This window comes from Balaenoptera ricei, chromosome 16, assembly GCF_028023285.1.
Source record: "Balaenoptera ricei isolate mBalRic1 chromosome 16, mBalRic1.hap2, whole genome shotgun sequence".
In the NCBI taxonomy this organism is placed as follows: domain Eukaryota; kingdom Metazoa; phylum Chordata; class Mammalia; order Artiodactyla; family Balaenopteridae; genus Balaenoptera; species Balaenoptera ricei.
The window spans coordinates 2,604,117-2,631,046 of NC_082654.1; the positions used below are offsets into that span (position 1 = coordinate 2,604,117).

The window sequence follows — 26,930 nt, forward strand, 5'->3', positions numbered from 1 at the left end:
AAGGCAACTTAATTCCATACGCCGTGATGGGGTGGCCGCGGGGAGGGGGCGAGCCTCAGGTCTAGGGAGTCATATAATCCCGGACGGAAATCTCAGCCCAAGCCTGCAGCTGAGCCTTTGCGCTAACAACTCACTTATCTCCCTGAGTTCCTCACCCAAATTCCCAATTCCTTTCATTGGTTTTTTTCTTTCCACTTCTGGTTACAAAGCAAAATCAGAGTTTTTTGGGGTTTTTGTTTTGTGTTTTTTAGTCCCTTCCTGCAAGCTATTTCCCCAAGTGGATACCAATTCCCTAAGAACCCTTCCCTCGCAAGGAAGTTGCCTCCAGGCTCGACACCCAAGTCTTGGGGAGCTGCCTGCTTCCTCAGTGAGCCCTGCCGGTTCCTATGGAACAGTCACTTTCTTGAAGGGCAACCTGGGGGTTAACAGACAAAGTCGTAACGGCAGCCAGTGCCAGCATCCGCAGCACCCTGCACGGTGACCTGCCGCTGCCCAGCCCCAGGCCCACCGTGAGCCCCATGTCACAAGCGAACTCAAGCACAGGGAGCCACTAGGCGAGGAGCTGGCAGGGCTGGGCCGTGCAGAGGCCCCCCGCTCCCCAGCAGACAACAGCGCTTCCCAGCCCTTCTATCCACACGCACGCCTCTACTCCCCCAAACCAGACAAACTCGCTAAAACCCTCACACAGCCCCTGCCCCAAGTCTGCTCCCAACAAAGCTCAGACTCGGGCAACATCCAAATGACACCCTGTCACCTTCCCTGCCAACGGTCTCTCGGGTGCTGAGAACTACTTTGTCTCCAGGATTTGTGGATCCCAGAGAAGATTACAATTTTGACAGAATGTTATGACTAGGACAGGCTTGCTGGTTAGGAAATCTGATCGCGGATTACCTATGGAATGTGAAGTTCCACCAGGCACAAGAATCACCTGCCTTACTCCTACAATATACCCAGAAAAGTCAATGAGGAATGGCTATCAGTTTGCATGGAGGCCTCTTGGCCTTCCCAACGTCTAGCTGGAAACACCTGCAAAACAGAAATCTGCGCCACTGTCACTCCAACATACCTGGAGCCAACAGAGCCAAAAACTAACAGAATTCAAGAGGACAACCTCACGTTCAACACAGGGACAACTCCCCAAAAACTCTGAACACTCATCCCTACTCAAACCGTGATGCTCAACCAAAGATGACACCGTCAAGTTTTTCATCATCCAAGAGTCACCTGAAGGAAGGGAAGGCTGTCCTAAAATGCATGTAGCATCTTACATTATCAGAGCAACACCTTTGGCCAGAAGGGCGGTTCCCAAATTGGAGGTCGGCGTTTTTGTTAAAAGTTATATATTTTGTTTATTTGAATGTGCAAGAGGGAAAAAAAAAAAAAAACTAGTAAAGATACTGTTGTGATAGCAAAGACACTGTTGCTTGGGATAAGGTAAGGTTAAAATTTGAGTTAGTAGAAAATGTACCAGGGCAGGTAGCACTCGTGGAGAGAGCAGAAATCACGAAAGCAGCGTGCAGACGATTTAGGTTTAGGATAAAGCACACAAGGGAATTAGGGACCCCTCTGTGAGCCACACACATCCCTGAAGCCAATGGCTTAATAAAATTTCAGTCAAAATTCCATTTCCATCTGCATTTTAAAGGTTTGCTTATACAGTTATTTTCATTTTAAATGGAAAAATGTAGTTCATAGACTAATGCCCAGAAGAGACCCACCCGATTACACACCGTGGCAGGAATATCCACCATGATGGTGTCCTCCTCCCGGCAGGAAGCAAGGCCACGGCCACCTTTACGATCTCATGCAGATGTCCTCTGTAACACACACCAGGGCATCAGCTCCCTCCTCTCCACACAACCAAAAAGCAGAGAAATGGCCTGTCGCTCAAGAGACAGGAAAAGCCAGCGCCCTGGTGAAGGGCTAACCTGCATTTCCTCCTGTTTCTCTTACCTAAACTGCTGGCCTCTGCACCCCTTTCCTTACAACCACCAGACAGTTTTCAGATCGACACTGGGAAAACTCAACGAGGCTAACATGTGCCACAGGTACCAGAAAAGTCTAAGAACCATGACAGTGGATTCAACCGTCTGTTTAAGGCATGCACAGCACAGGCCTACTGAAGCAACTGTTTTTTCAATACGTTGGATTCAGGATCAAAAATACTATTGAAATTTTCATGGAATTCTGGATGTTCTCAACATACTTAAGGGCTAAATCAGTACTTTCAATACAATGATTAAAATAAGTTGTGATGTGTAACGCACAACTCGACAACACCATTCTGCTCTCTGCCAGGCTACCATCCTTGTACAAGTTACGAAAGCAGCCTTGCTGACACACCCACTGAGAAGTCACCTTCCTCTCAAACGTTTCTTGGTACTGCACTGCTGGGGCTTTCTGAGACGGGTCCTCAATCTGCAGACGCCTGACACTGCCACTGCGACCGCACCAGGGCCCAGCTCAGTGATGCTGTCAGGACAAGGTCTGCAGCAGAATTTTCTGAGCTGCAAAGAGATCTTCGGCCAGTGAGGGGAGCCACTGGTTTGGTCTATGAGTGGCTCTAAATGCTGCTGTGGTTCAGACTCTCACAGTTCTCCACTCTCTGAAGACTGTCTATTCCTTAACTGCTTCAAGATGCCCACATATGATGAATAAGAGATGAAAAGTGGGTTAATTACAGTAACTATATGTCTAACAACACTGTAAAGACACACTTTTTTACACAATTATTTTTAACTGAACTTGAAGGTGTTTATTGCGTTGTTTTTGGTGGAAGAAACGTCACATACGTTTATTTAGCCCAACCTTGTGAAATACACAAAGCGTAACTGGGACGAGCATTTTCTACTCCTAGCCCACTTCTGAGGACTAAATCATGAGCTGCTCCACTGGAATGAAGGCTTTCTTGCAGTAGCTGGGCACCAAGTCTAACGTTTATTAATTTTCTCCTTTCAGTATAGGCAGCAACTCACCATTTTCTTTCAGTTCCTAAAAATAAAAAAGGAAACAATAATATCATGCATACGTATATATAAAAAATGAAAACATCTAAACAATGAAAGATTGCATCTATATCAGAGAACCCAAGGAAACACCCCATTGGATGAAAACTCCAGTCCACCAACACACTTGAACAAAGGATCATGCCATAAAAACTGGGCACACTATCAGTACAAAATTAAAGTTAAAAGGCATTCTAAAACGACCACCACCAGATTTTTTAGCATTAGCGAATACAGCAATGAGAGCAACACGATGAAGCTTCCTATTAAACAATAGCAATAAACAGGGAAAATGAACTTTGAGTGACTGAAAAAAGAAACGCTGTGATATTAAGGTCCACTCAGATACAATGCACATGATACCTGCGGCCCTACAGGTGGTAAACAGGCTTCACTATTTCAAACAAACCTGGAAAAGCCATGGTACTAGTACGTAAATGTAAAGGCCAGAAACCATTAAAGAGATGAAGTAATTCAGAAAGTTTTTTGTGCCTATCTTTCAGATCTAAAATATGGAATACAGCCATCAAGTTTAAAACATGACGATGGAGGATAAATAAGATTTTCTAGTTTAAGGTAAACACTTAATTTGATAGAACACTTTAGGTTCTCCCTAAGCTGCATGAACATCAATAAAACCACTGAAATCCACTCGCACTGCTCTCTGGATTGAACCCAAACAGGCATGATCCTGTCACACAAACTCAGACAGCAAGGTCTTGGGATCTTCTACCCATTTAACAAGCAGACGTCCAGCTACGCCAAAAGGCCAAGCAGGGCCTCTCAGAGCACACCACTCAGAGGCAGCAGGCCACGCGGCAAGGTGGGTGGGCCGGGCGGCCCTCAGGTGGAATCTGGCCACGGCTCCCTGGCTGCGACGGGGCACACAGCTCCCCTAACTTCTGTCCATTGCGTCACCCGCCGGAGGATGAGACGTGGCGGCCTACACGGAGAGCCAGAGGGGCCTGCCTGGCGTGGTGCAGGCCCTCCGGACGCCGCGGTGACTGTGAGCCAGTGGGCTAAACAGCAACCGGATCTAAATATTCTGCCTCTCAGCTGTTTCTGCGTCCAAACAGTCTGCGGTGAGGAACCGTTCACTCTTTAGAGGTAACATTAACACACTGTGTACGTATTAACTAGTAGATATTTTTCTCAGGACATTAGCCTGATGGAGTCACTGAGTCACCGAGTAATTCATTCATTCAATCACCCACTCAACCAAAACAGCACTCACGGCTCCTGTTGAGCGCAGTCAGGATTAACCCGTTGGCAACACAGCTGAGGCTTGAAGTCGGGGGTCTCCAACCCCTGGGCCACGGACCGGTACCGGTCCGAGGCCTGTTAGGAGCCGGGCCGCAATGCAGGAGGAGCCGGGCCGCAACGCAGGAGGCGAGCGGCGGACGAGCGAGCGAAGCCTCACCTGCCGCTCCCCGTCGCTCGCGTCACCGTCTGAGCCATCCCACCGCCACCCCGGCCCCGCCCCCGTCCGTGGAAAAACTGTCTTCCACGAAACCAGTCCCTGGTGCCAAAAGTGCTCGGGACCACTGCTTTAAGTGACCCAAAGGTGAAGAACTGACCTCTGCCAGAAACAGACCAAAATGGCAACCTAACAGCTATTCCCAGTTATCTCCTCAAAGAAACATGCTAACACTATCACACACTTCCAAATGTGCAAGTTCTTAGCAGGTGGACACAGAAAGTCATGTAACGGACACCCTGTTATATACCTAAAAAGAAGGTGCCCATGCAGCTCAGCCTTAGAATTAAATGAGATTTATTGATCGTAGCTCCCCAAGGGCTACCAGTGGCTGAGGTACAGGCTATCAAACATTCAGACAAGAACAGGCTCAAGGGTATTCCGGTCGGAAGACAGTTTGTGTCTTACAAAAATAAAAAATAGATATAAAATAACAAATGCAGATCTATTTTTGTTGCCTCAGGGCTATTCAAAAGCTACTATGTTAAACCTTTTTTTTTCCCTCCAGGAATGAGACAGTTTATTGGGGGAAATGCCTCACTGGCTTGCTCAAGAAGTGTGATGTCAAACCTGGAACTGGGCAGGAGACAAAATCTGGGCAGATGAAACCGTGGCCTTGTGTTCAGAAAACCTACCGGCACTCAGGGCTGGGCCAGAGTTCTTTCACGGTACGAAAGCATGAGTTAAAAACTTTCATTTTATAACTAGAGACAGCAGTACTTACCACTTGCTTTCCACTTAAAATACCAGGGATCTGACCTCAGGGAAAATCCTCTAACCGGCGAGGCCGAGGAGGGCCTGAGCCCTGGCAGCTCCACCATCCGCCTTTCGTGAAGGCTGGCACTTCTGGAGCAGAGCCCTGCATTCCTGCCCAGGCCCTCCTGTGCCCACCCACTGCCACCCTCCTCCCACACCATGATGCCCAGGGTGGGCCTGGGTCGGGGGTAGGGTTTGAGGACGTGAAAGCTGCAGCTGCCCTCTGGGGTCCTGGGCTAATCAGGAGAGCACCGGAACACACAGGTGCTACCAGGTAGGGGTGCCCTAAGTTCTGGACTTGAAATTCTATGAGAAAAGCCATGTTCGTTTAAAATTCAGTTAGAATTTACTTAAAGCAAACCAAAGAAGGAAATTCATCATCAAAGACATATAAGAAACAGCGTCCTTGAAACACGCTTATGATCTGACAGAGTTCTCCAGTGTTCTAGCATCTGAGAATCAAAGGGGGACTTGGAGATGACCTCAGGCCTTGGTGACACAGCCAGCAGGGCCAGGCCAGCACTAGGTCTCAGGCCCCCGGCCCTCAGCCTGGTGCTCTTCACTCCATCACCCAAGTGCATGTGAGTAAAGCAAAATAAAATGACACCAGAAAATAATATAATTATGATAATATAAATATAAAAGGACAGGAGAACTTCAGAAGCAGGAGCAAAACACACACTTCTGGCTGGAAAAAATCTATAAATGATTCACAGAGAAAGGTCCTGATGGATATAGAAAGCATATTTCAATATGAGATATGCACGGAAATCCAGAGCAGAGACAGGGTGAAGAAAAGCTGAAAACATGGAAGAACTTCGTACAGTGTGAACAAATCAAGTTTTGAGCTCGGCCACACCCAGAGCCGCTCTGAATGCCCAGGCACACTTTGGACCCTGGCCAGCAGTCCCGCAAGAGCTGGAGGAGGTTCTGAAAGGACCCAGTGTGGCAGGAAAGGCCGCACAGTAAGGGGGCTGATTTGCCCGCATCAGGTGAGAGCTGAGAGAACAACAAGATATTATGGTCGTAGAGATGGTAATGCTGGTCTAGAAGTGATTAGATATGAGGCCAGAAAAGAACATCGAGGACAACCCCAATGAAATGATAATTTTGAAACGCGCCCGGGTTTTCAGTTCTCTGGGCTCCCAGACGAACGAATCCCAACCTCACCTTAACGATGTCCAGTCCTCCAACAAGCTCCCCTTTCACATACAGCTGAGGGTATGTCGGCCAATTGGAGTAAGTTTTTAATCCTTGCCGAACCTACGGAAACAACAGGGACCCTGAAACCTTCCTGTCAGATTAGGATTAAATGATAATCCTAATGATTAAAACTAAGACAAAGGACAAAACATAAGACATAGAACTTACTTCTTCATCCTCCAAGATATCAAATGTCTCATATTCAACACTACAAAAAAGGAGAAAACATTTTAACAAGAAATACAGTTCTAGACAAAAATTATAAGAACTATTTGGTGTTTCAAAAACAGTCAAGAAAAGTAAAACTATTTTGTTGCTAACAAAATTTACTGTGGAAAAATAGAAATTATTTTACTTCTTAATCTGTCAGGTACTACACAGAATAAGTCATCCCAAGACACCAATTTATCTGGAGTTTTCTCTACACAATATCAGGTTAGACAGGGGTCGGTGACCTTTTTGTAAAGGGTGAGGGAGTAAACATTTCGGCCCTACAAGCCATACAGTCTCTGCTCCAACTGCTCACCTCTGCTGTGAAGCACAGAAGCAGCCAGACAAGGCAGAGATGAAAGGACAGTGTTTCAGTAAAACTTGATTTACGTAAGTAGGCGGCCAGTTGCAGTTTGCCAAGTTCAGGTTAGCCTCAGCGTTGATGCAGGCCTGTCGTTAACACCCTCGCTCCATTTCCAGCCCCCTCGGCACTGCTGCCTCCTAACCTACTGGCAGCTGCTCAGGCTGCAGGAGGGAGCAGCCCTGCTGGTGCCCATGGATGGAGGCTGGGGTCTCACCAGCTGGGAAAAAACACTGCCAACCAACTCTACCCTCTGCAGATGTGCCTTCCACACAGCAATAAACTTATCACAGAACACACATGCTATACGTTTTTTCTTTCTTTTTAATTATTTATTTTTGGCTATGTTGGGTCTTCGTTGCTGTGCGCGGGCTTTCTCTAGTTGCGGCGAGCAGGGGCTACTCTTAGTTGCGGTGCACAGGCTTCTCATTGCGGTGGCTTCTCTTGTTGCGGAGCACGGGCTCTAGGCGCGCGGGCTTCAGTAGTTCTGACTCATGGGCTCAGCAGTTGTGGCTCGCGGTCTCTAGAGCACAGGCTCAGTAGTTGTGGCGAACGAGCTTAGTTGCTCCGTGGCATGTGGGATCTTCCCGGACCAGGGATCAAACCCGTGTCCCCTGCATTGGCAGGCGGATTCCTAACCACTGTGCCACCAGGGCAGTCCCATGTGCTATTTTCAATATGCGCAAAACCAGTGAAAGTGTTGTGGCTTTATGCCGCGTAATGAACACTACTTGTATAAATTAATGAAAATTCAACCACATCTACTCGGGGAGGATTTCATTACAAGGTGATCAAAGAATTAGTAAGAATGTAAGACTGAATCCCTGCAGGGAGACTGTGGGTACATGTGCGATTCCAAAAACTGGTCAAAGAAAATGCCACATATAAAGAAACAAATTTTGTTTTCCATAAAACCAAAACCATCTTCATAGGGAAATCTTGTTTACTGAGTAAACAAGTTCCAAAGAAGACTGTCCATGATGCAGGAAACAGTCAAAAAAATAAACTGACAGGATAATCAGCAGCAAGTTCCAAAAGAGGAATGTTTGAAAGAAGAGCAAAAATGATTTAAAAAAAAAAAAAAAAAAGAATCACCCAATGTTAAGTCTCCCTTCAAGTTGAACTAAGGAGGCAGATCTCCTAATTGACACGGTACGATACAAATAATGAGTTCTGGAACTATCTATAAAGGATCTAAGAAGTGCTGGGCCTAAATGTACATAGGTATATAGAGTCACAGCAGCCAATACATCTCCTAGAAGTTCACTGTAAAGGGTGCTTTTCATACCCAATACACACTAGGTACTCAGCCCCTCAAGGCACGCGTATTTTGGCTAGGGAAGGAACAGACACGTGCAAGAACGGAGGAAAGGAATAAAGCACCAGGAGCTTCCTCCACATTCTACTGGCTCTCAGCAAGACCGCGGTCCACTCAAGTTAACAGAGCCTGGGAGGCGTTTGGCCAGTCTCGAGCCGGGAGGGCACTCTCTCCCAAAGAAGGTGCTCCACTGGGGGTTAACTGGTGCTTCCAATCCAATCAGGATTAGACAGACATGGGACACAAAGTAAAGTTATGGAGACTTTCCACCAAATACTTGAGCGGTGATGGACCTAGGGTTGTCCTACCCTGGCCTCAGGATCTGAGGGGACACACTGGCACTAGGGAGAGGTGGCCTGAGGGCGACTCACTGGGAGCTGTGGCAGAGGGAAGACAGAGAAAGGGGGCGTAAAAAAACGACCAAAGCCAAGCCAGCCTCTCCTGCCTCCTGGGGCGGGGTGGAAACGAGGCAGCTGGAGGCCACGGGACAAAAGCGACTAGACTCTCCTCTGTGAAACGTCACAATCATTTGAAGAGAACAACTGTGTTTCTTCTTTGGTCCCTAAAGTTGTATTTGAACCTGTGCTACTCCACCCTGCCCACGAATGCCCAAATGCTTTGGAGATAACTTTCCGTGTCACTTCACAGGGTCGGCTACTCTATTTAGAGCTACGGTTAGAATCCTTACAATACTGAAAAGAAGCAGTTGAGAAATAATAAGGAAGAAAAATAAGCAGAAACATTTGACAACCCCATAAAACATGTGCTAAGTATCTCCAAACAAGTGGTTTGGTGTTTTCTTTGTTTTCGTTTTTTTTTAATAAATTTATTTATTTTATTTATTTATTTCTGGCTGCGTTGGGTCTTCGTTGCTGCGCACGGGCTTTCTCTAGTTGCAGCGAGCGTGGGCTTCTCATTGCAGTGGCTTCTCTTGTTGAGGAGCATGGGCTCTAAGCGTGTGGGCTTCAGTAGTTGTGGCACGTGGGCTCAGTAGTTGTGGCACACGGGATCTAGAGCGCAGGCTCAGTAGTTGTGGCTCACGGGCTTATCTGCTCCACGGCCTGTGGGACCTGCCAGGACCAGGGCTCGAACCCGTGTCCCCTGCACTGGCAGGCGGATTCTTAACCAGTGCGCCACCAGGGAAGTCCCAAGTGGTTTGGTTTTTAACCACAAAACTCAATTACAATTTTCTTACCTGGCAGCTCCATCACTAAGGACAGCAAAAGCATGAGCTCTGCAATGTAATCTACCCTATTTCTCAGATCCAGATAATGCATCTTAATATGTATCCTATCAGTTTCATGAACTATTTGGAAACTAGAATTTTTTTTAAAGAAAATTAAAAGCCTATAATACACTTTCCCTAAAATATCTTTATGCATGGTAAGAACTCAGTTATCAACTTTCCTCTGGGAAAGTAGACAAAGAGTTATTCTGATGATTGCCAGAATACCTCCTTTATGTTACCGATAGGTTGGACACTGGCCAGAAAATTCTGTTGTGGTCTAAGCTAAAGCATTCGCAAAACGTTACAGCAAAAATAAATAGATAAAAATATATGAACAGATATAACGACTGAAAAGCATCAGTGGCAGAACTGAAAAGTTAGAATTTCTTAAAATATACCATTTGAAAACAAGATTTACTTACCCAGTACTATTTAGTATTTCCAGAATCTGTCTGCTGAAGCCACACTTAGCTTCCTAAATTTAGAAAAAAACAAATTTTAGGATGCACTGCATTTCCCACACAGCCCACGAGCATGGTTGTATCTAATGCTCCGTCAAGGGGGATAGCACCTGCAGAAGGCGGCCACCTCCCAGGGCCTCTTCACATCAAGAGCCGTCAGAGGAATGAGACCTGCACCGTCAGGACTGACCCATCCAGACGTCGTCCCAGACGCACGGCCCCTAGACTTACCTCGGTTTGTAACCACTGGAGATGAGCCGTGCTCTAACATTATAACCTTTGTGGTCAGAAAGGTCCTGAGTTAAACCCTGAGGCTTCTGCTGCCCCTTCTATTTCACTCAGACGGCCTCAACTCCACCTTTCTGCAATGATTAGGGTCATTGTTTTCCTACTCCCAACTGGACTTCTACTCCCACTTTTTAAATCTACCTTCACACTATAGAGCACCAAACTTTTCCGAGGTTATGGAAAAATCTTACAGTTTTTTTCACGCCCCAGGATTCCAACTCCCAATCCTGTGGGAAAGACCTGGCAGCACATAAACACCTTAACTGCACTAATGATTCTGTTCCTAGAATTTATGCATACTTCCTGAGCTTCCAGGAAAAAAAGGATAAAAATCTGCTTTAAATAACCACCAAGAAGAAAAATAAAAGGTGTAACTCGGGAAGTAGAGAACCAAACTGCACACTCCAGGAGGCGACAACAGCTAACAGAACCAGTCCAGTGTTAACAGTGCTGACCACGTTAGCTGACAAAGTTTGGCAGCAGGAAGAAATGCGCCCCACTGAGATTTGATGATAAAGTCAAGCAAAATGTAGATCACTTTGTTTGATCTCCATAAGCACCAACTGACGCCTGGAAAACTTCCTGCTACCACTACTGCTTCATTAGCTAAAGCCAGGAAAAAAAGATTTAAGTGTCCCCTTGTTGCAGATGTTAACATCAGAAGAAATTACAAATAAAACCATTCAAAAGAAATTACAAATAAAACCATTTTTGAGTTCTTTACCTGTTTGTTTCCTTTCATAAAGAGCATCACAGAAGCTTTATTTGTCAGTACTTTGAGCCTGAAGAGAGAAAATTGATATAAAACGGCTCAGCTAAATTATTAAACACCACTTTCACTCCGCTTCATGAGCAGCGTACATCTTTGAGAGATAGCAGGATGAGAGTCCACAGCTTTGAGTGGCATTAAACAAGCAAACGCACTGACATTTTCCTTTATTTCACTGTCTCCCTGAGCCACTGTAAAACACAATATGGCTTTTTAAGGCAATGAAGGTGCCTTCAAGTTGCAATTTAAGCCCATCAACTCACAGAACTAAAAAAATAATAATAACCAACTCAGTAAGGAATTGTTCAGTAAGGGACCTATAGACTGAGCCCACCCAGAATTTCCAGAACTAGACGTGTGTGTCCCTTTCCCATTATGAGGCCCACATGGCTCTACACTCTTCACGCCCACAAGGTCCCACCTGCAGGGAGAAGCGCTAAATCTTGGAGCACCAACCAACACCAGCTGCTAAAATCAAATGCTCTCGTCTTGACTTTATGTTTGGTACTTTATACCATCTTTCAAACCTCATGATCTAACTTGCTGTCAGGAATGCTAACTATCTGCATGTAGCCTAGAGTCCAGAAACAGTCTGCATCAGGACAATGGGCTGCTGAAGGGCCTCTAGGCCCCAGTGGACAATGGTGGTCACAGCACCGTGTTCTCCTCCTTCCACGTGCTCTGGATCATTCATGGCTCCAAATCTCCTCAGAGGAAAAAGGTATCACAAACGAGACACACAAATCATGCACAAAGCTACGTCACATACACTTTCATGTGGTACAATCAGCTAATTCTCAGAAAGACCCCAATCACGCACCTGGAGACCCAACTACCGGGATCCAGGGAACCAAACAGGTCCCTCTGTCCCACCCACAGAGACATGGCCAAGCCCAGGAACTCAGGCTCCTGCACTCTGCTTTCCAGGAGCCCTTTAAATTTTTACTCAAAATATACTGGATATTACTTTCTATGTAATTCTAGCCAGTTATCTTCTGGTGTCTGAAACCACAGGAGATACAAACACAGCACATCAGGAAAAGAGAGAGAAGGTCTGATGAAGACAGGGACAAAAACAACAGCAAAAGTGTATTCAACACAGAGGAAAATAAACGGAAAGCAAATACAAGTGTATCTGTAAAAAGAAATTAGAAAAAGCACAGCAGTCTTCTGAGGCCACACAGCCTCCATGGCCACCCAGGCCGTACAGCAGAAACCCAATTGAAGGCACTAGAGTATCAAAGGAACTAGAAGCAGCACTTTCTTACCTAAAAGGTAGTAAAGGGTGTAAATCATTTGAGAAAATGTGGCACTTAAAGGTCAGCTCGACATATATGCAAACTATCAGAATTACTTCATTAATCAAAAACAGATAAATGAGGTGTTTATTATTAAACACTTTTAGAAAATCTCAAAATGTTAAATAAGAAAATTACAACAGAAGTTTTACCTTACAAAGTCAAGCCCCGACTATGAATGGCTGATATGCTGCTGTATTTCAAAATAAATTGCTTTTTAATCCTCTACGTTAATTAATATTTATTACATTTAAAATCCTAACTTTAAGTCTTCCTACAGGCCAAAGCCCAAACCTTCTATAAGATAAAGTCTCTGAAAGCAGATTGAGATCCTTCATAAAACAAAGAGATTTTACAGCTCTAAAATCTCCTCGAATTTTTAAATTACCACAGTTCTTCTAAAGGCAGTGAGAAATCCCCCAAGTGTTTACACACGAACTCCATGCACAGCATCTGCTTTCCACACTCAACCACTTTTCACAGTGTTCTACCAGGATAGTGACAGCAACAGAAGAAAACACAAGTAAGCCAGCTTTAGGCTGTGAGCAGGAACCGCTACTAAAACCTGACCACCAAGACAACTGGATCCCAGCTCCGAAATGGAGAGAACTAAAATTTGGTCGTTCCATGGTGACAATGACGTTTCTATAAAACAAAGACTATCCTCTACATAATCATTAAATTGATACAAAATTTTCTCCAATCCAAATCAGACCTTCCCAAGTCTGCATGACTAGTTTGCAAACGACACAATTATGACTTTGGCATACAAAAGCAAATCTCTGATTTCTACATAGAAAGAGTAATGCAAAAACTGAAAATTTAAAAATGTTTTTAAAATAATAGCAGACAAACTTTTAAAACGCTTACCTTTCCTCTAACTTGGGGGCTTTGGGGCAAATTGTATCCAGTTCTTTAGATGCTTCTAGCTCCTAAAATAAACATACATGTAAGTTTAAGAAACATTTATTATAACATAAATCTCCTTGGTCATGCCATAATACAAAATATTAATGAATCACCTCATCAGAAACACTTTGTATTTATTTCAGATTCATATTCATAAAGGTAGAGCCTTAAGAAATTTATACTTTAGATTTAATACAGCACTTATAAAAGTATGCTTAAATACGAAAATTCTTTATAAGGTACAGTCTTCTCAAGTCTAACCTTAATTATATCAAGTCCTCCTATGAGCTCTCCAGAAACATAGAGCTGGGGATAGGTGGGCCAATTGGAATAGGTTTTGAGGCCCTGACGAACTTCTTCATCTGAGAAGATATCGAAACTGCTAAACTGAATATTATGTTTGTTAAGAATTTCCACCATCTGCTTGCTGAAACCTGCATACAGAAAAAGAAAATCAAGAACTTAATTTCTCTCTCTCAAATACACACAATTTTAAATTAATTCAGATTACATATTATCTACTGAACGTAGATGTCTGCCTCTATTTTACCAATGATTTAATTAGCATGGCTGAATAGTACGTAAGGAGGAAACAAACTCCAAGAACCCCTTCTCTGACCTTGAACCACATCACATGTTCAGGTATGGCTTAACTTTTTAAAGTACTCGTGAGTTTAAACAAAAAAACCAAAAACAAAAAAAAAGTATGTTTATTTATCGAAGTTCCTCTTCAATATTAGGTATTTTTGTTGTAGGAGGAACAGTACTGGCCAAAAAGCAGAGACCTCAAGCCCCAGCACCGGCTCCATTCACCAAGGGGAGGCACAGTTCAGGCCCGGACAGCCCCCTCCGCCTCCCTGCACCTTCCCACCAATCAGGGGACTGACGTGGAAGCCCAGACAGTCCCTCCCAGCTCTGCAGTTCTGTGAATCCACGAGAATCAACACCGGCTGGAGGAAAAAGCTCTACAATTGTTATCTTTAACTACTACTTGACCATACTTGGAAACCCAATTCTGTTTGCTTTCTACTGCCCTTTTACTACTTCCTGTGTACCCATTTCAATAGTTCTCAATTTTTACCATCCCTAAACGGAATAAATTAAAAATCAAGAAGCAATGTGTTCTCTTTTAGTCTAAAATGGATATAGCACATTGAATTTCAAAGCTATCTTCTCTGTTGTTATATATGAACTGTCAGTAGACTGCTGGTATTCTTTCTCATCTCGTGTCATAACTTGACAGTTTCTTTTCTAAAACTATTTACATTCCCCAAAGTATGTAATGTGATTTTATTTTTACCGCACTGTAGTGACAATCGTATGTTCCATGATTTTATTATACTTTTTTTTTGTTCTGTACTTTTTTGACATCATTTTCTTATTATGACATTAGTACTGAAGAATAAGAGTGTGAATATCAGTCTTTTATAAACCTATTAGTCTTGTCTGAAAAGAGAGTATTTTTCTTTCTATAAGCTAATTCTTCCCGATTGTTTTTCAATACTCTGTACTCTACCCTTTCACATTCCATCATTCTTCTTTTCAAACACCGTCGTAATCTGCTGGAAAATAACCTATTCTTCAGATTCAAAATTCCTGGAAGATTTAACAGCATCTGCAATTATTTTTAAATAAAATCAAACCATGAAATTCAGTATAAAATTAATTGTACGAATAGGCTTTACCTGATGTCATGCAAAAAGCACTTTTACTATTAAAACATGGATCTATTACTGGCTCCAGACATTTTTAGATCTGCCGTTCATTGAGATGAAGCACCAGTATTTATTTGTATAGCACATAAGTTGCTTTTCCTACAACTGAAGTGTTAAGTTCATGTACAGCCTGAAGTAAAACACTGATTCTGAAATTTTTCATTCATCTGGGAGTTCATTAGTAAACAGCTAACGGCTGATTGCTGATGGTTATTCTGTTGCCAATATATTAACTCATTTCTACTGTAACTGGCTGAGAAAAAGCTTTATTTTTGCTTCAGGCAATTACATGCAGACTAGAAAGATTGATTGGTAGAGTTTCATTTTTAAGGGTTAAAGTGGCAGACTGGAATGTTATGCTTAAGGATAAAATAGTGAGAAGGCTTTATTCTAATAACAAAATGTTTACACCCACTTTGTTTAGGAAAAATGCATGCATGCAATAAAAATATTTAAAAATAGAAAAACCACGTTTAACTGTCCCAGAACCACCATTTCTACCCACAATCATTTCTGCTCATGACAGAAGACATGAATAAGGAGCCTAACTGCCCCACTACGTAACAACAACGAGACCCTAAAGAACACTGCGGAACCTGCAATGTTTTTGTGTCTGATTTAAAAAGTAAAACCCAGTTAGATGACTCTCACTGCAGGAGAAATTTCTGCACTGTGGTTCAAATACCTTTTGCTTTGCTAAAAGCTTTGTTAGCAGAAATAGATACAAGAATTCCCAAATAACTTGATTAACCTGCATGTTGAAGGATTCATCATTCTGTTTAAAAAGATGTACATCTCAGCTCTTCTTGAAAATCATCCTAAAACATGAGAGCCCTCTCTTTCCTGTCCTCCTGAGCAGCACAGAATAAGGATAATCTAATTCTTTGATGACTGAGACCCTATCAACATGTCAGGCTCCTAATACATCATACCATTCTCTAGGTAGAGCCCAAAAGTGAAGGTCGAGAAGACAGAGATGTGCAATGTGCAGGGGCTGGGCTGAGTCCAAGTAAATTCCAGGGCAGACCCTGAAATGGCTTTCAAGGTCTCCTTGATGCAAAATTTAAATGTTATTCATTCATGTTTTTCTGATTAACTGAAAGCAAGGTGGGGGCCCGCTAATGAAAAATCAAGTGTAGCTCTACTCCACAAAGGGTGTCCAAAGGGAGTAATGCATGTTACTGACGGTAGTGCTTTCAAAGTGAATTCTGTGCAAAATATGGAAATACCAGCCACTTGAGCTCATGAGCACTGATGGCCATTCTTTTATAAAGGAGGCTCTGCCTACGCCTCATCTCTAACATACCACCAGAAAAGCAAAAACAATTGTCCACTAAACAGGCTCAGAAAGGAAGAGGGTGAAAGTCGTGTACATTCCTGTAAGAGAACAGTTTGAAGATAAAGACAGTTTGTGTAGCAGTGCACACAGAAAAGGACAAACAGAATCAGAGCAGCATCAGTGAAGGAAGCAGCAGGGCACAGTCACAATAAAAGACTCCCAATTAATCCTTAAGTAGATGTTTTTTCAAAGAATACCAAAACTCTAAAATAATCTATTTACTATACGTGATAGAAAGACATGATGTAACAGAAACCAAAATACTAGGAAACAGAAAAGCCTATTAAAGTGTAGTTATAAAAATTATAAACAATAAAATAAGTACTTGTACGGAATGAAACTCTGTTTATAATATGTATCTAAAAAATCTTTTTGAATTCCCCAAGTATTTATCTAAATGTCTATAATACAGAGTTTTTCCTATTGCTCTGAAATGTTTCAAAGTTTCTTTTTTATTCTACCTCGTTATTTGTACAGTCTTCCAAATGCCACTCAGACGGTTAACATAAAAATGGCTAGAAATACATCATAAATCCAGTCTAATGAAGTAAAAGGTAAGCAGAAAAATGATTATTTCTAAGTATAATTCTAATTTATTTGAGTCATCATACAACATCTGAATTGAAAAGGCTCTCCAAGACTGGCTCCAACCCCCAACACCACCAAGGAAGAAGTGAAGTCACACGGAAGGTAACTGATTTGTACCTCAAGTTATCAAGGCAGGTGGCAGGCATAGGGGCAGTTAGGACTGCAGCTCACCAGTCGTGACATCTAGTCTGCGAGGCTTTCCAGTATACCTATCACCTTCCCCTCTGCTGCCTCAGAATACCTTCCCTAAGCTTCAGTTTTTACCACCTGCCAATTTCATTAGGTTATTATTCAGAAACGATTAAGAGAACACTACTGTTCATTCCCAAAGGAAATAATATTCTACTGGTTTTACTGTAGGTTTCCTGTGTATAACCTGCCCCACCGGTTCCTCCACATCTTACAACCAGTTCTACAGCATTTCAGGCTTCAATGAAGGTATTTAAAAAAATCCACTGGACTGATTTAAGTCCCTGTTATTAGGTCACCACATAAAGTACCAGAAATGATTTTCATGCCTGATGGGAGAAAGTGAACCAGTTGCAACATCCATTAAAAACAAACAACCAAAACACAGAGACTATCTGTTGCTATCTTTGGTTAACTCTAGTATAGACTAAAGTAGCCTTTCAATACACAAACAGCAGGCATCTGACATGGAAATACTGGCAAGGAAAATTTTCAAGCATAACTGAGAGAAAAAGGAACCATTCCTTTATCTTCCTAAGATAGAATTCATCATGAAACTTTACGTTTAAAACTAGACTGTTTCATACTTTCATATGTAATTCGCTAACTATACAGGGAAGAATTTACAATTAACTTTATATTGGAAGCTTGGCTATATTATAAAATCACACTGGACATGCAGTAATCGTATCAATAACACGCTCAACTTTCCTGCCACCTATCTTAATAAATCCCTCCTGTGCAGTTGAAACAAACACGCATCACCAAAAGGCATTAAATGCTCCATTATGCAGCATAATAATGTTGTATAAGGCACAGTAAAAAGAAAACAACGTAACCCCAATACCAGAGGGGCCAAATAACTCTGAGACTTACTCAAGGACAAAATTCCAAGCATACCTGTGGTAAGACAATAAGAGTGACTCTAAGCCACAGAATTGGGAATCTTTAAATTATGTGCAGCTAGAAATTGGAATTGACATCAATGGGTGAATAATACAGTCATCAGACGCTGAGAGACAACAGGGAAGGCAGAAGTACACCGGGTAGACATAGGAACACTACTGCAATTCTGTACATTTTCAAACTGCTGAATCTGGACTATGTGAATAAAAGGAGGCTGCCAAGAAAGAGAGGTAAGTGTTAAGAGCAGAGTTAACTGAACAACCCAAAAGCCCATTAATGCAGACAGCAGTCTGGCAGCCGGAACCTAATCCCAACTCTGCTACCCAGCGACCCGAGCGAGTCACCTTCACTGGGACTTAGGCAGTAGACAACAAAGATTTTGAATCAGATGATTTCCAAGATGCCTTTTGGTTCCAACATTCTCCGAGTCTACACTGCAAACGAGTTCTCACACCTAATTATAGAATCCCCTGGGAGTTATAACGTTTCCCGCTCTTCTAAGGGTGTCTGAACACAAGTGTCAGATATACGGCGCAGCCTGCACAGAGCGCGTCGCCTCAGCTGCGCCCCTCCCGGTGAGTATCCTCAGGGCAGCCCCTTACCACAGCGCGGCTCCTGAGGAGTTCCCTTCATGAACAACATGCAGGGGGCAGCGTGAGTTAACTTCTTCAGGCGAAGGGTGAGGTCTTCCTTCGGGTGCTCATTACCACTGGGTGGGAAGGAGCCGCTAGACGCATGTCGCTGAACCTTTTTAGTCAACTCTGGGGCGTGGGCACCATCTAATCGGTCCATTTTCTGAGAATTCTAAAGTTAAAAAAGTCATTTAGAGTATGTGTGCATTTCTTCATCATCTCTATATTTTAGGCTCTAAAATTACAACGAGCACAAATCCATAGTTCTAGCCAGTTTTTCAAGAGGTCAACATTATCACTGGAAAAGTTTTTTAAAAATCTGATTACAGATTACCTGCTATGCATCTCAATTTTAGAAATAAATAATTGTTTTCTTTTTTCCTTTTTGGGAACATACTAGGAAAGCGGCACTACTTCTCAAACCAGGTCAGAAAGGATTTCCCCACCCTCGCTGGGATCAAATCTACTCTTAAGTATAAATGAGGTACTTGGGGGACTATGCCAACACCCAGGGGTACCCTGAAGCACTGATGTGCACCCACTTCCTAAAGGAGTCATTAATCAAACCAGAACCAGCCAGATGTTTCATTACGTCCAGGCACATGCCCCAAACAACCAACTTCTGACCCAACTCAGGGAACATTCTGGGTTTACAACCACGTATCTGGAATTTTCTCCAATCCTGGTGGCTGTACCTCCACAGTCCATGCCCCTTTTCCAGGACCCCTAAGGGCAAGCAAACGATGAGACTACAAGAAGAAAGGGCGAAGCCAGGAGCAAGCAAATGCCTAATGTTCAGGGAGCAGGGGAGAGGGCAAAGGAACCAACACAGATAGCCCCGTGGCCCACTGCACATAGACGATCTCTTCTGCCATCTTTATCCTTACCTTGAAAAACAGAAAGGTGGGAACAGAACTAATTTCATATTTTTCAGATACTTCAGGAACAGCTTCAGCTTCCAACTTTAAAATAAAAGAATTTAAGCGTGATTATAAAAAGATCCTTTTTTACTACTTCAATATGTAAATCAGTTTCACATGCATTATCCCTTCAAGTAGTTGATGTTTTTTAAAGAGTATGGTATAAAAGTTTATGACACATTTACATTTAAATGAGACTCACTGGGCTGGCATGTCATCCACTGAGTCTGCGATATCAAAACAGGTTCAGAGGTTTTTATTTTGTTGCACATTTCAAAAGATGCCTGGAGGCTGTGAATAAAATTTTTGGTGCACTAGTGACCTAGTAAATTTTCAATCATATGCAGCTACGACTATATTGAAATCCATAAATCACTGACCCCAGTTATGTCATGATTACAGTGCTTATTTTCTGCCCACAGCAATTCTTGCTGTTTGCTCTATTGACTAATTTCAAGAGGCAGTACATCATGACTGACAGTTGCAGCCTTCTGCAAATTATGAAGCAAAAAGGAGTATTTCTTCAATAAACTATTGATGTCTGATAAATTTCACTTTTAACTCCTGCAAGGCTGCTGGACCCAAAGCAGATATCTTGCTAGGTTACTTGCTTCTGGGTCTATTCATACATTTAAATGCATTTTAAATAAGATGACCACATTCTATTCAATAATTTCCTTGAAGCCCTTCAACAAGATCTGATGTGGTATCTGATACGTAAACTTAAACATTATTTAGTAACGTCCTTTCTAAATAATTAGAACACAATTACCTCAAGCTTTTTACGTGGACTTTCTAAACTGTATACTTTGAGAAAAACTGAGATACATTGTTATCTTTCCCTCACAGGACTCTCAATGTAATATAAACTCTGAAAACCAATAAAAATCTAAATTCACACTACACCTGTAGGAAATAAAATTTATTGATAAATTCTACTGTTAAAGAGTTTAAACTATATACACTGCATTCTTCCAGGAGTGAAAGACCCTCACCGGGCTGGAGACACTATTTTTGTCTGGAGCCCTAGCCCATCAAACGGGCAGCAGTGACAAAGCGGGAAGCAGCCGTCTGTCTTTGGCGCGTGTCTCCAGCCCATACGCCCTTGGGTGCTCTCTTACCACCTTAATTCTCGTTTCTTTACAACGCCCTTTTGAAACAATCTTCTAAATTATTTGCATTCTCCAATGTGAAAAATTATATACATTTTAAAGTCGATGTCAACTGTCCAATAAAACTGAAAAAAGAACAAAGAGAAGGTAAAGCATTCGGAGACAGCTATTTAGAAGAGACTCTTTCTAAAGTCTAAGAAACTTCTGTGCCATATTCCTTCATACAGTTCCACACTCAGACCGAAGAAGAGCACAAAGGTGATGCCAAAGGCAGCGCGTCACTATCTGTCTTCCGGCTAGCATCTGGTGAGTGCCCGCCACACACTGGGCACTGACTGGGCCAGGCTCAGTGAAGACCGCCCCCCCTCGCTGGCACTCCTGGATTCTAACAGAAAAGTAACACAAGTCAAAAACCAGGCAACACTAAGCAGAAACAAGATAACAGAGTTTTAAACCAGAACAAAACAAGCAGCGTCCTGACTCATAAAATCAAATTCCTACATGCTTTTGAAACTTGATCTCTTCTCATATTCCCGCTGGTTTCCAGTAGGGTCCCTTACTGACAACTCTGCTGGGAAGCAAATGATGCTCTTGAAATTCCTGCTGAAGCCAGGAGGATCACTACACGTGCCTCCCTTAAATGAGCTCCCAGAAGACGAGATCTTAATAAGACAAAGGCAACGGTGACAGGCAAATCCTCCTGAGCCCGGGCCAGGAGCACCATTAAAGGCAAAGCCGTTCCCCAGAATATCAAGGGCACCTGAAGTCCGAAACCTTCACAACACTAAAACTCTTCGGAAATATTTCCGTTGGATGTAAAACAACATAACCGTTAATAACAATGGAAGTAGAAGATAAATGTATAAATACTAAAAATTTTTAATTTTAATTTTCTTCTGCATTCCAAAGAGATCAAAGATGGCCAATAAGAGCTAATACCTTCCTTGGAGGCCTGCTCTGTGCCATAAACCACGACATGCCTTTACATGAGAGCACCTAGACCTGTCACAGCCCGGGAAGTATGGGGCATGTAATCATCTCAGCTTCACAGGGGGCCAGGTAAAGAGGTCACTCCAGACACAGTTAATAAGCAGCAGGGCTGAGAAACAAACCCATGTTTGTTTGACTACAAAGCCTGTGCTTTTTTCACTATACTATGGTTAACTTTTCTACTACAACAATCAAACAAGAAATAATCAAATTTCAAAGACAGGACTTACACATGACTTCAGGACAAAACAGACACGAATATTTCCAGAATGGATTCCCAGCCGGAAGGCCTCTGGGGGAACCACGTGCTTCCTATACCGTGAATCTCAAACTTGGACCCTCCCCACGCAGCGTGCTTTGTGTCTGTGGAGAAGGGGGAGGAGGGCAGGGAGGTGTTACTAAAGCAAGATGAGTCCAGAGGAAGGGAATTCTGCATCATCTCCTTCAATTTACCAGGGTCACCACTGACCATCGCGATGATAAGGGCTAACACCGTTCTAAGTACGTTCAGGCACTGAGTTCACTTAATCGTCACAATAGGTGCTGTCTTTCGGAAGAAGCCGGGACTTAAAGCGGCTAGGTAACAGGGTCGCGAGTACAACACCGCGGGGCGGTGGAGCAGTCGGGCTCCAGAGCCTCACTCCACTCTCCGAGGCCCTGCTGCCACTTCACCGGGTCCAATGGCTACGCCTTTTTTCTTCATTTTACGGACCTTTCAGTATCATTCAGTAAGGATGACCACACCCACTTTCTCTGACACCCCTCCCTTGGCTTTCTGTGGTTTCTTTTCCTCCAACTCTCAGACTGAGCCTCTGGCTTCTTCCTTCACCCCTGGGCGACCACTGCATGGCTGCACATCCCAGGACTTGGTCCCGAGTCTGCTCCTCTTACCTACACTCATTTTCCTAGAGCGGTCTCATACGACCCCCGGGCTCTAAGGAGCACCAGTATGGTACTGCCACCCAAGTTCTCTCCAGGCCACACCGCTCCTCTCACCTCCAAGCCACACACTCGACATCTGCACTCAGATCCCTACTGGATATCTCCCACTAAACCTGTTCCTCCCCAGGGCATCCCTATCTCATTTAAGCCATCTACTTGCTCGAATCAAAAAGGAGACAACCTTGACTCATCTTATTTCCTTCACCCCTGACATCCAATCCATCAGCAGGTCTCCTGGGTGCCCCCCTCCAAAATATAAGCCGACTCAGACCACGACATTATTTCAACATTCTCCCCACTAGTGTCCAAGGCATCTCTCACCTGGCCCAGTGAAACAGCCTCCTAACTAGTATACCTGCTTCTAGTCTGCACCCTTACCCCCTTCAAACCATTCTCCACATGGCAGCCACAGTAATCGACTTAGGAATCAGACTGTGTCACTTCCACTGCACTTGGAATAAAACCAAAACTTGACCACTGCCCACAAGGCCACTCGGCCCTTGCCTACCCTGCAACTTCATGTCAGAGCCTCTCCTCCTTCACTACCCTCCAGCCCCACTGGCCAAGTGCTGATCCTCTAAAGTCTGCACTTGCTAAGCCTCTACCTAAAAGCTCTCTCCCAGCTCTTCCAATGACTGCCACCTTCTCATTTTTTAACTCTCACTTATTAGATACACCTTTTCAGCCCAACCTAAATAAAGCACCCCACCCACCCAAGTCCCCATCTTTCATAGCCTGCCTATTCATTTCTTTTGCTGAACTTACTACCACCTGAAATTACCTTGGTACTATGCGTTACCCATTTACTGTCTGTACCTTTACTGTTCCACATTCCCAGTAACTAGCATACTGTGTGGCGTATAATTAAGTATTCAAGAAATAAATTTTGAACAGAATATTGAACTAACAGTGGTCACTATTCCTAAGCCAAAATGGGAATGACTACTTGCCAGTGGTGGCAATGAGCCTCCAAGGTTAAGGCCAGAATGATGAAATTCGACATTCCAGTATAAATCAGCTGTATTTCAATAAAACAAGCAAACAAAACCACCTGACATTCCAGGACATTCTGTTATACCTCCTACAGGGCTTCTTTCTGCCCTGTGACAAGATACAAAAGGAAAAATTTTCAAAATCAAATTCTTTGTCATATAGTCAAATATAAATTTCAAAATAGTATTTAAATTAACATTTCTGATAACTTTTTTTTTAAGACTTTGTCAAACTTAGCCCAGAAACAGCTAATAAACTATGTTAATTGTGGTATTTTTTCATTACCAAGACAGCATCGATTAAAACTAGGATATTTTTAAGATTTAACAATTCTACTAGAATTATCTGAGAGACATCTTAGAGTTCCTAAAAAATGGAATCCTACACATGCTCTCTAAGATGCCAAATAAACTGATCAATATTCTCTGCTCCCACCTGCACAAAGGAAAGCAATTTAAAACAAAAACAAAAATGAACAAACAACAACAACAACAAAACACGGTAAGGTAAAGGTCCCTACCTCAAGTATCCCACCATCTAGTCAAGAAGCCAACAAAACGGGAACGAAACGACAGAGCAGATGAAGATACAGGATATTCCCCGACTAAGAGTGCAAACAATGGCACAGACTAAGTTCGGAGAGAGAGGAAAGAGGGAAAGAAAAAAAAAAAAAGCCATGGAGGTACACAAGAAAGACTTCACACAAAATGGATTTGATTTAAATCATCATGTTGTACACCTTAAATACACACAATCTTTACTTAAAAAATAAAATAATAAAATCAACTACAAAATTTTTAAAATAAATTGCCACTCCTATTAAAAGAGGGATTTGACTTGGACCATGAATATGACTAGTGGTACCCAATTTCATGACCCAGTACTATTCTTCCTCCTTCCCACCCCCTACCAGAAACTATCTTGAAATAGTCTATCTACCAAACAATTTGATTTAATGTTTTAAAGTGCTAACAAACTGACTTTACATAATTTGAAAAGCAAAGGCACTTGATATTTTAATTAGCTGGTTAATTTTATTCTGAACCCACGAAGGTTTCTGTGAGACTTCCAGCAACACAAATAACTCATGGATCTCCTCCATGCCCCTGGAGGTGTGAGAACATCAGCGTGGGACACAGCCCCAGGACCTGACTGGACATGGCAGCCGATGCAGGTGAGTGCAACCAGCACGCGGCCTAAACATGGCACCAGGAAGGAGCACAGGTACTTTATTACCATATCATCAGTCCAGGAAGGGAGGGGATTCAGATGCAATATATGTGAAAATCTTGCCTTTCGGCAACCTATTCCAATGAGCACAAACTACTGGGACCAAAAATGTATGCTAGCTTTTCTCCGGTATTATTTTACCATCTTCTACAAAATAAGGAATTGTTGATGATCACAAACCTTTACAATCAAACTATTAAAAACATAAGTGTTTAAAACCATCTATATAATGATTCTGTAAATCTAAGTCATAGAATGAACTAACCTCTCGTATGTCAAGTCAAAAATGCCGAATGATGGCAGTCATTTAAAAAAAAAAAAAGACCAAGAAATCAAAAGAAACAGAGGGTAGTAGAACATCAATTCTATACCCTAGAAGCTTCACAAAGCTCTCACTGAGAAAGCTGTTCTGAAATGAACCACATGCCTCTCTTACTGGGAAATGCCAAGAGATCTCTCAAATATTTTACCTCTCCTGGGCTGACTACTGTTCAGCACTGTGGCCTTTAAAAGTACCTACCGGGCTTCCCTGGTGGCGCAGTGGTTGAGAGTCTGCCTGCCAGTGCAGGGGACACGGGTTCGAGCCCTGGTCCAGGAGGACCCCACGTGCTGCGGAGCGACTAGGCCCGTGAGCCACAACTACTGAGCCTGCGCGTCTGGAGCCTGTGCTCCGCAACAAGAGAGGCCGCGACAGTGAGAGGCCCGCGCGCCGCGATGAAGAGTGGCCCCCGCTTGCCACAACTAGAGAAAGCCCTCGCATAGAAACGAAGACCTAACACAGCTAAATAAATAAATAAATAAATAAGTCAGGAGCTCTTTAAAAAAAAAAAAAAAAGTACCTACCTTCCAAATTCCATGCAAATGATCTTTACCTCTGAGGATGTCTAAGTAAGAAAAACTATGCCACAGAGTGAATTTGCAGAAAGTAACGACCTGGGCAAACTACCCACCTAGCCCTGTCACCCTCTCCGTGAATGGCAGGTGCAGTTGGGTTCAGGTATCCCCAACAGATAAGGGCTTCCCAACCCTTGGCTTGCTGAGACACTTAAGCACTTGAACAACTTAAAGTCTCACTGCCAAGTTTGGTACCAATGTGAGAAGTAATTCTATAGTCACTTTAAATAAATCATTCAAATGGCAGCTAAGAACAATGTGCTACTTAAACCAGTAACATTATACACATAAAAGCAGACTTACAACAATTACCATCATCTTGATTAATCTTATGATTGAATGTTTAATCATTCATTTCACTTGTAATCATTATCTTTTATCACTGACCAAACATGCAGTTTTAATGTTCCCTTCCATTATTTATATTGGACATTTTAGGGTTACATTCTAAGGTTTCATTCCACATTTCACTGGAATTTTAATTCAGTCCTTAAATTTTAAAAAGCTAACCACTATAGTCATACTTGCTCTATCTGCATAAAGAACACTGGAAGGATTCATGCACAATTAATACAAGCAGCTACTTACGGGACAACAGGGCTGACAGGGGAAGGAGCGGGGCAGACCTTCTCAATGTGCATCTTTTTATACTGTTTTGATTTCTGAACCATCTAAGTGCAATACCTATTCAAAGCACACTTATTTATATAGAAACTGTCTGAAAATTATATCACTCACTATACAAATGGATTAGTATGTCAGAATTCTGGGTCTTCAGTTTTCATAAAAAGCGGCATACAAGCAATACAGTTGATGTCACTTTTAACCCCATATACAGGTATACTTGCCAACATATCCTCTGAACTCACAAACCCTGGTTTTAAACAACAAGGCTTTGGGCTTCCCTGGTGGCACAGTGGTTAAGAATCCGCCTGCCAATGCACGGGACATGGGTTTGAGCCCTGGTCCGGGAAGATCCCACATGCCGCGCAGCAACTAAGCCCGTGCGCCACAACTACTGAGCCTGCGCTCTAGAGCCCGCGAGCCACAACTACTGAGCCCCGCGTGCCACAACTACCGAAGCCCACATGCCTAGAGCCCGTGCTCTGCAACAAGAGAAGCCACCGCAATGAGAAGCCCGCGCACCGCAACGAAGAGAAGCCGCGGCTTGTCCCAACTAGAGAAAAGCCCGCGCAC

General features: G+C 43.0%; 1 protein-coding gene across 1 annotated transcript in view; it reads right to left on the reverse strand.

The window, feature by feature from the left end:
* Positions 1-2,729: 2,729 nt before the first annotated feature.
* The window catches only part of GLRX3 (glutaredoxin 3), a 30,781-nt gene continuing 6,580 nt past the window's right edge, over positions 2,730-26,930 (reverse strand). Inside the window, exons 3-11 of the mRNA XM_059899736.1 lie at positions 19,540-19,614; positions 18,623-18,824; positions 13,545-13,717; positions 13,245-13,306; positions 11,032-11,089; positions 9,981-10,033; positions 6,610-6,649; positions 6,409-6,501; positions 2,730-2,991 (exon numbers count right to left, since the gene is read on the reverse strand). Coding sequence (XP_059755719.1) covers positions 2,941-2,991; positions 6,409-6,501; positions 6,610-6,649; positions 9,981-10,033; positions 11,032-11,089; positions 13,245-13,306; positions 13,545-13,717; positions 18,623-18,824; positions 19,540-19,614 — 807 coding nt within the window. The 3' untranslated portion in view covers positions 2,730-2,940. The remainder of the gene's footprint in view (positions 2,992-6,408; positions 6,502-6,609; positions 6,650-9,980; positions 10,034-11,031; positions 11,090-13,244; positions 13,307-13,544; positions 13,718-18,622; positions 18,825-19,539; positions 19,615-26,930) is intronic.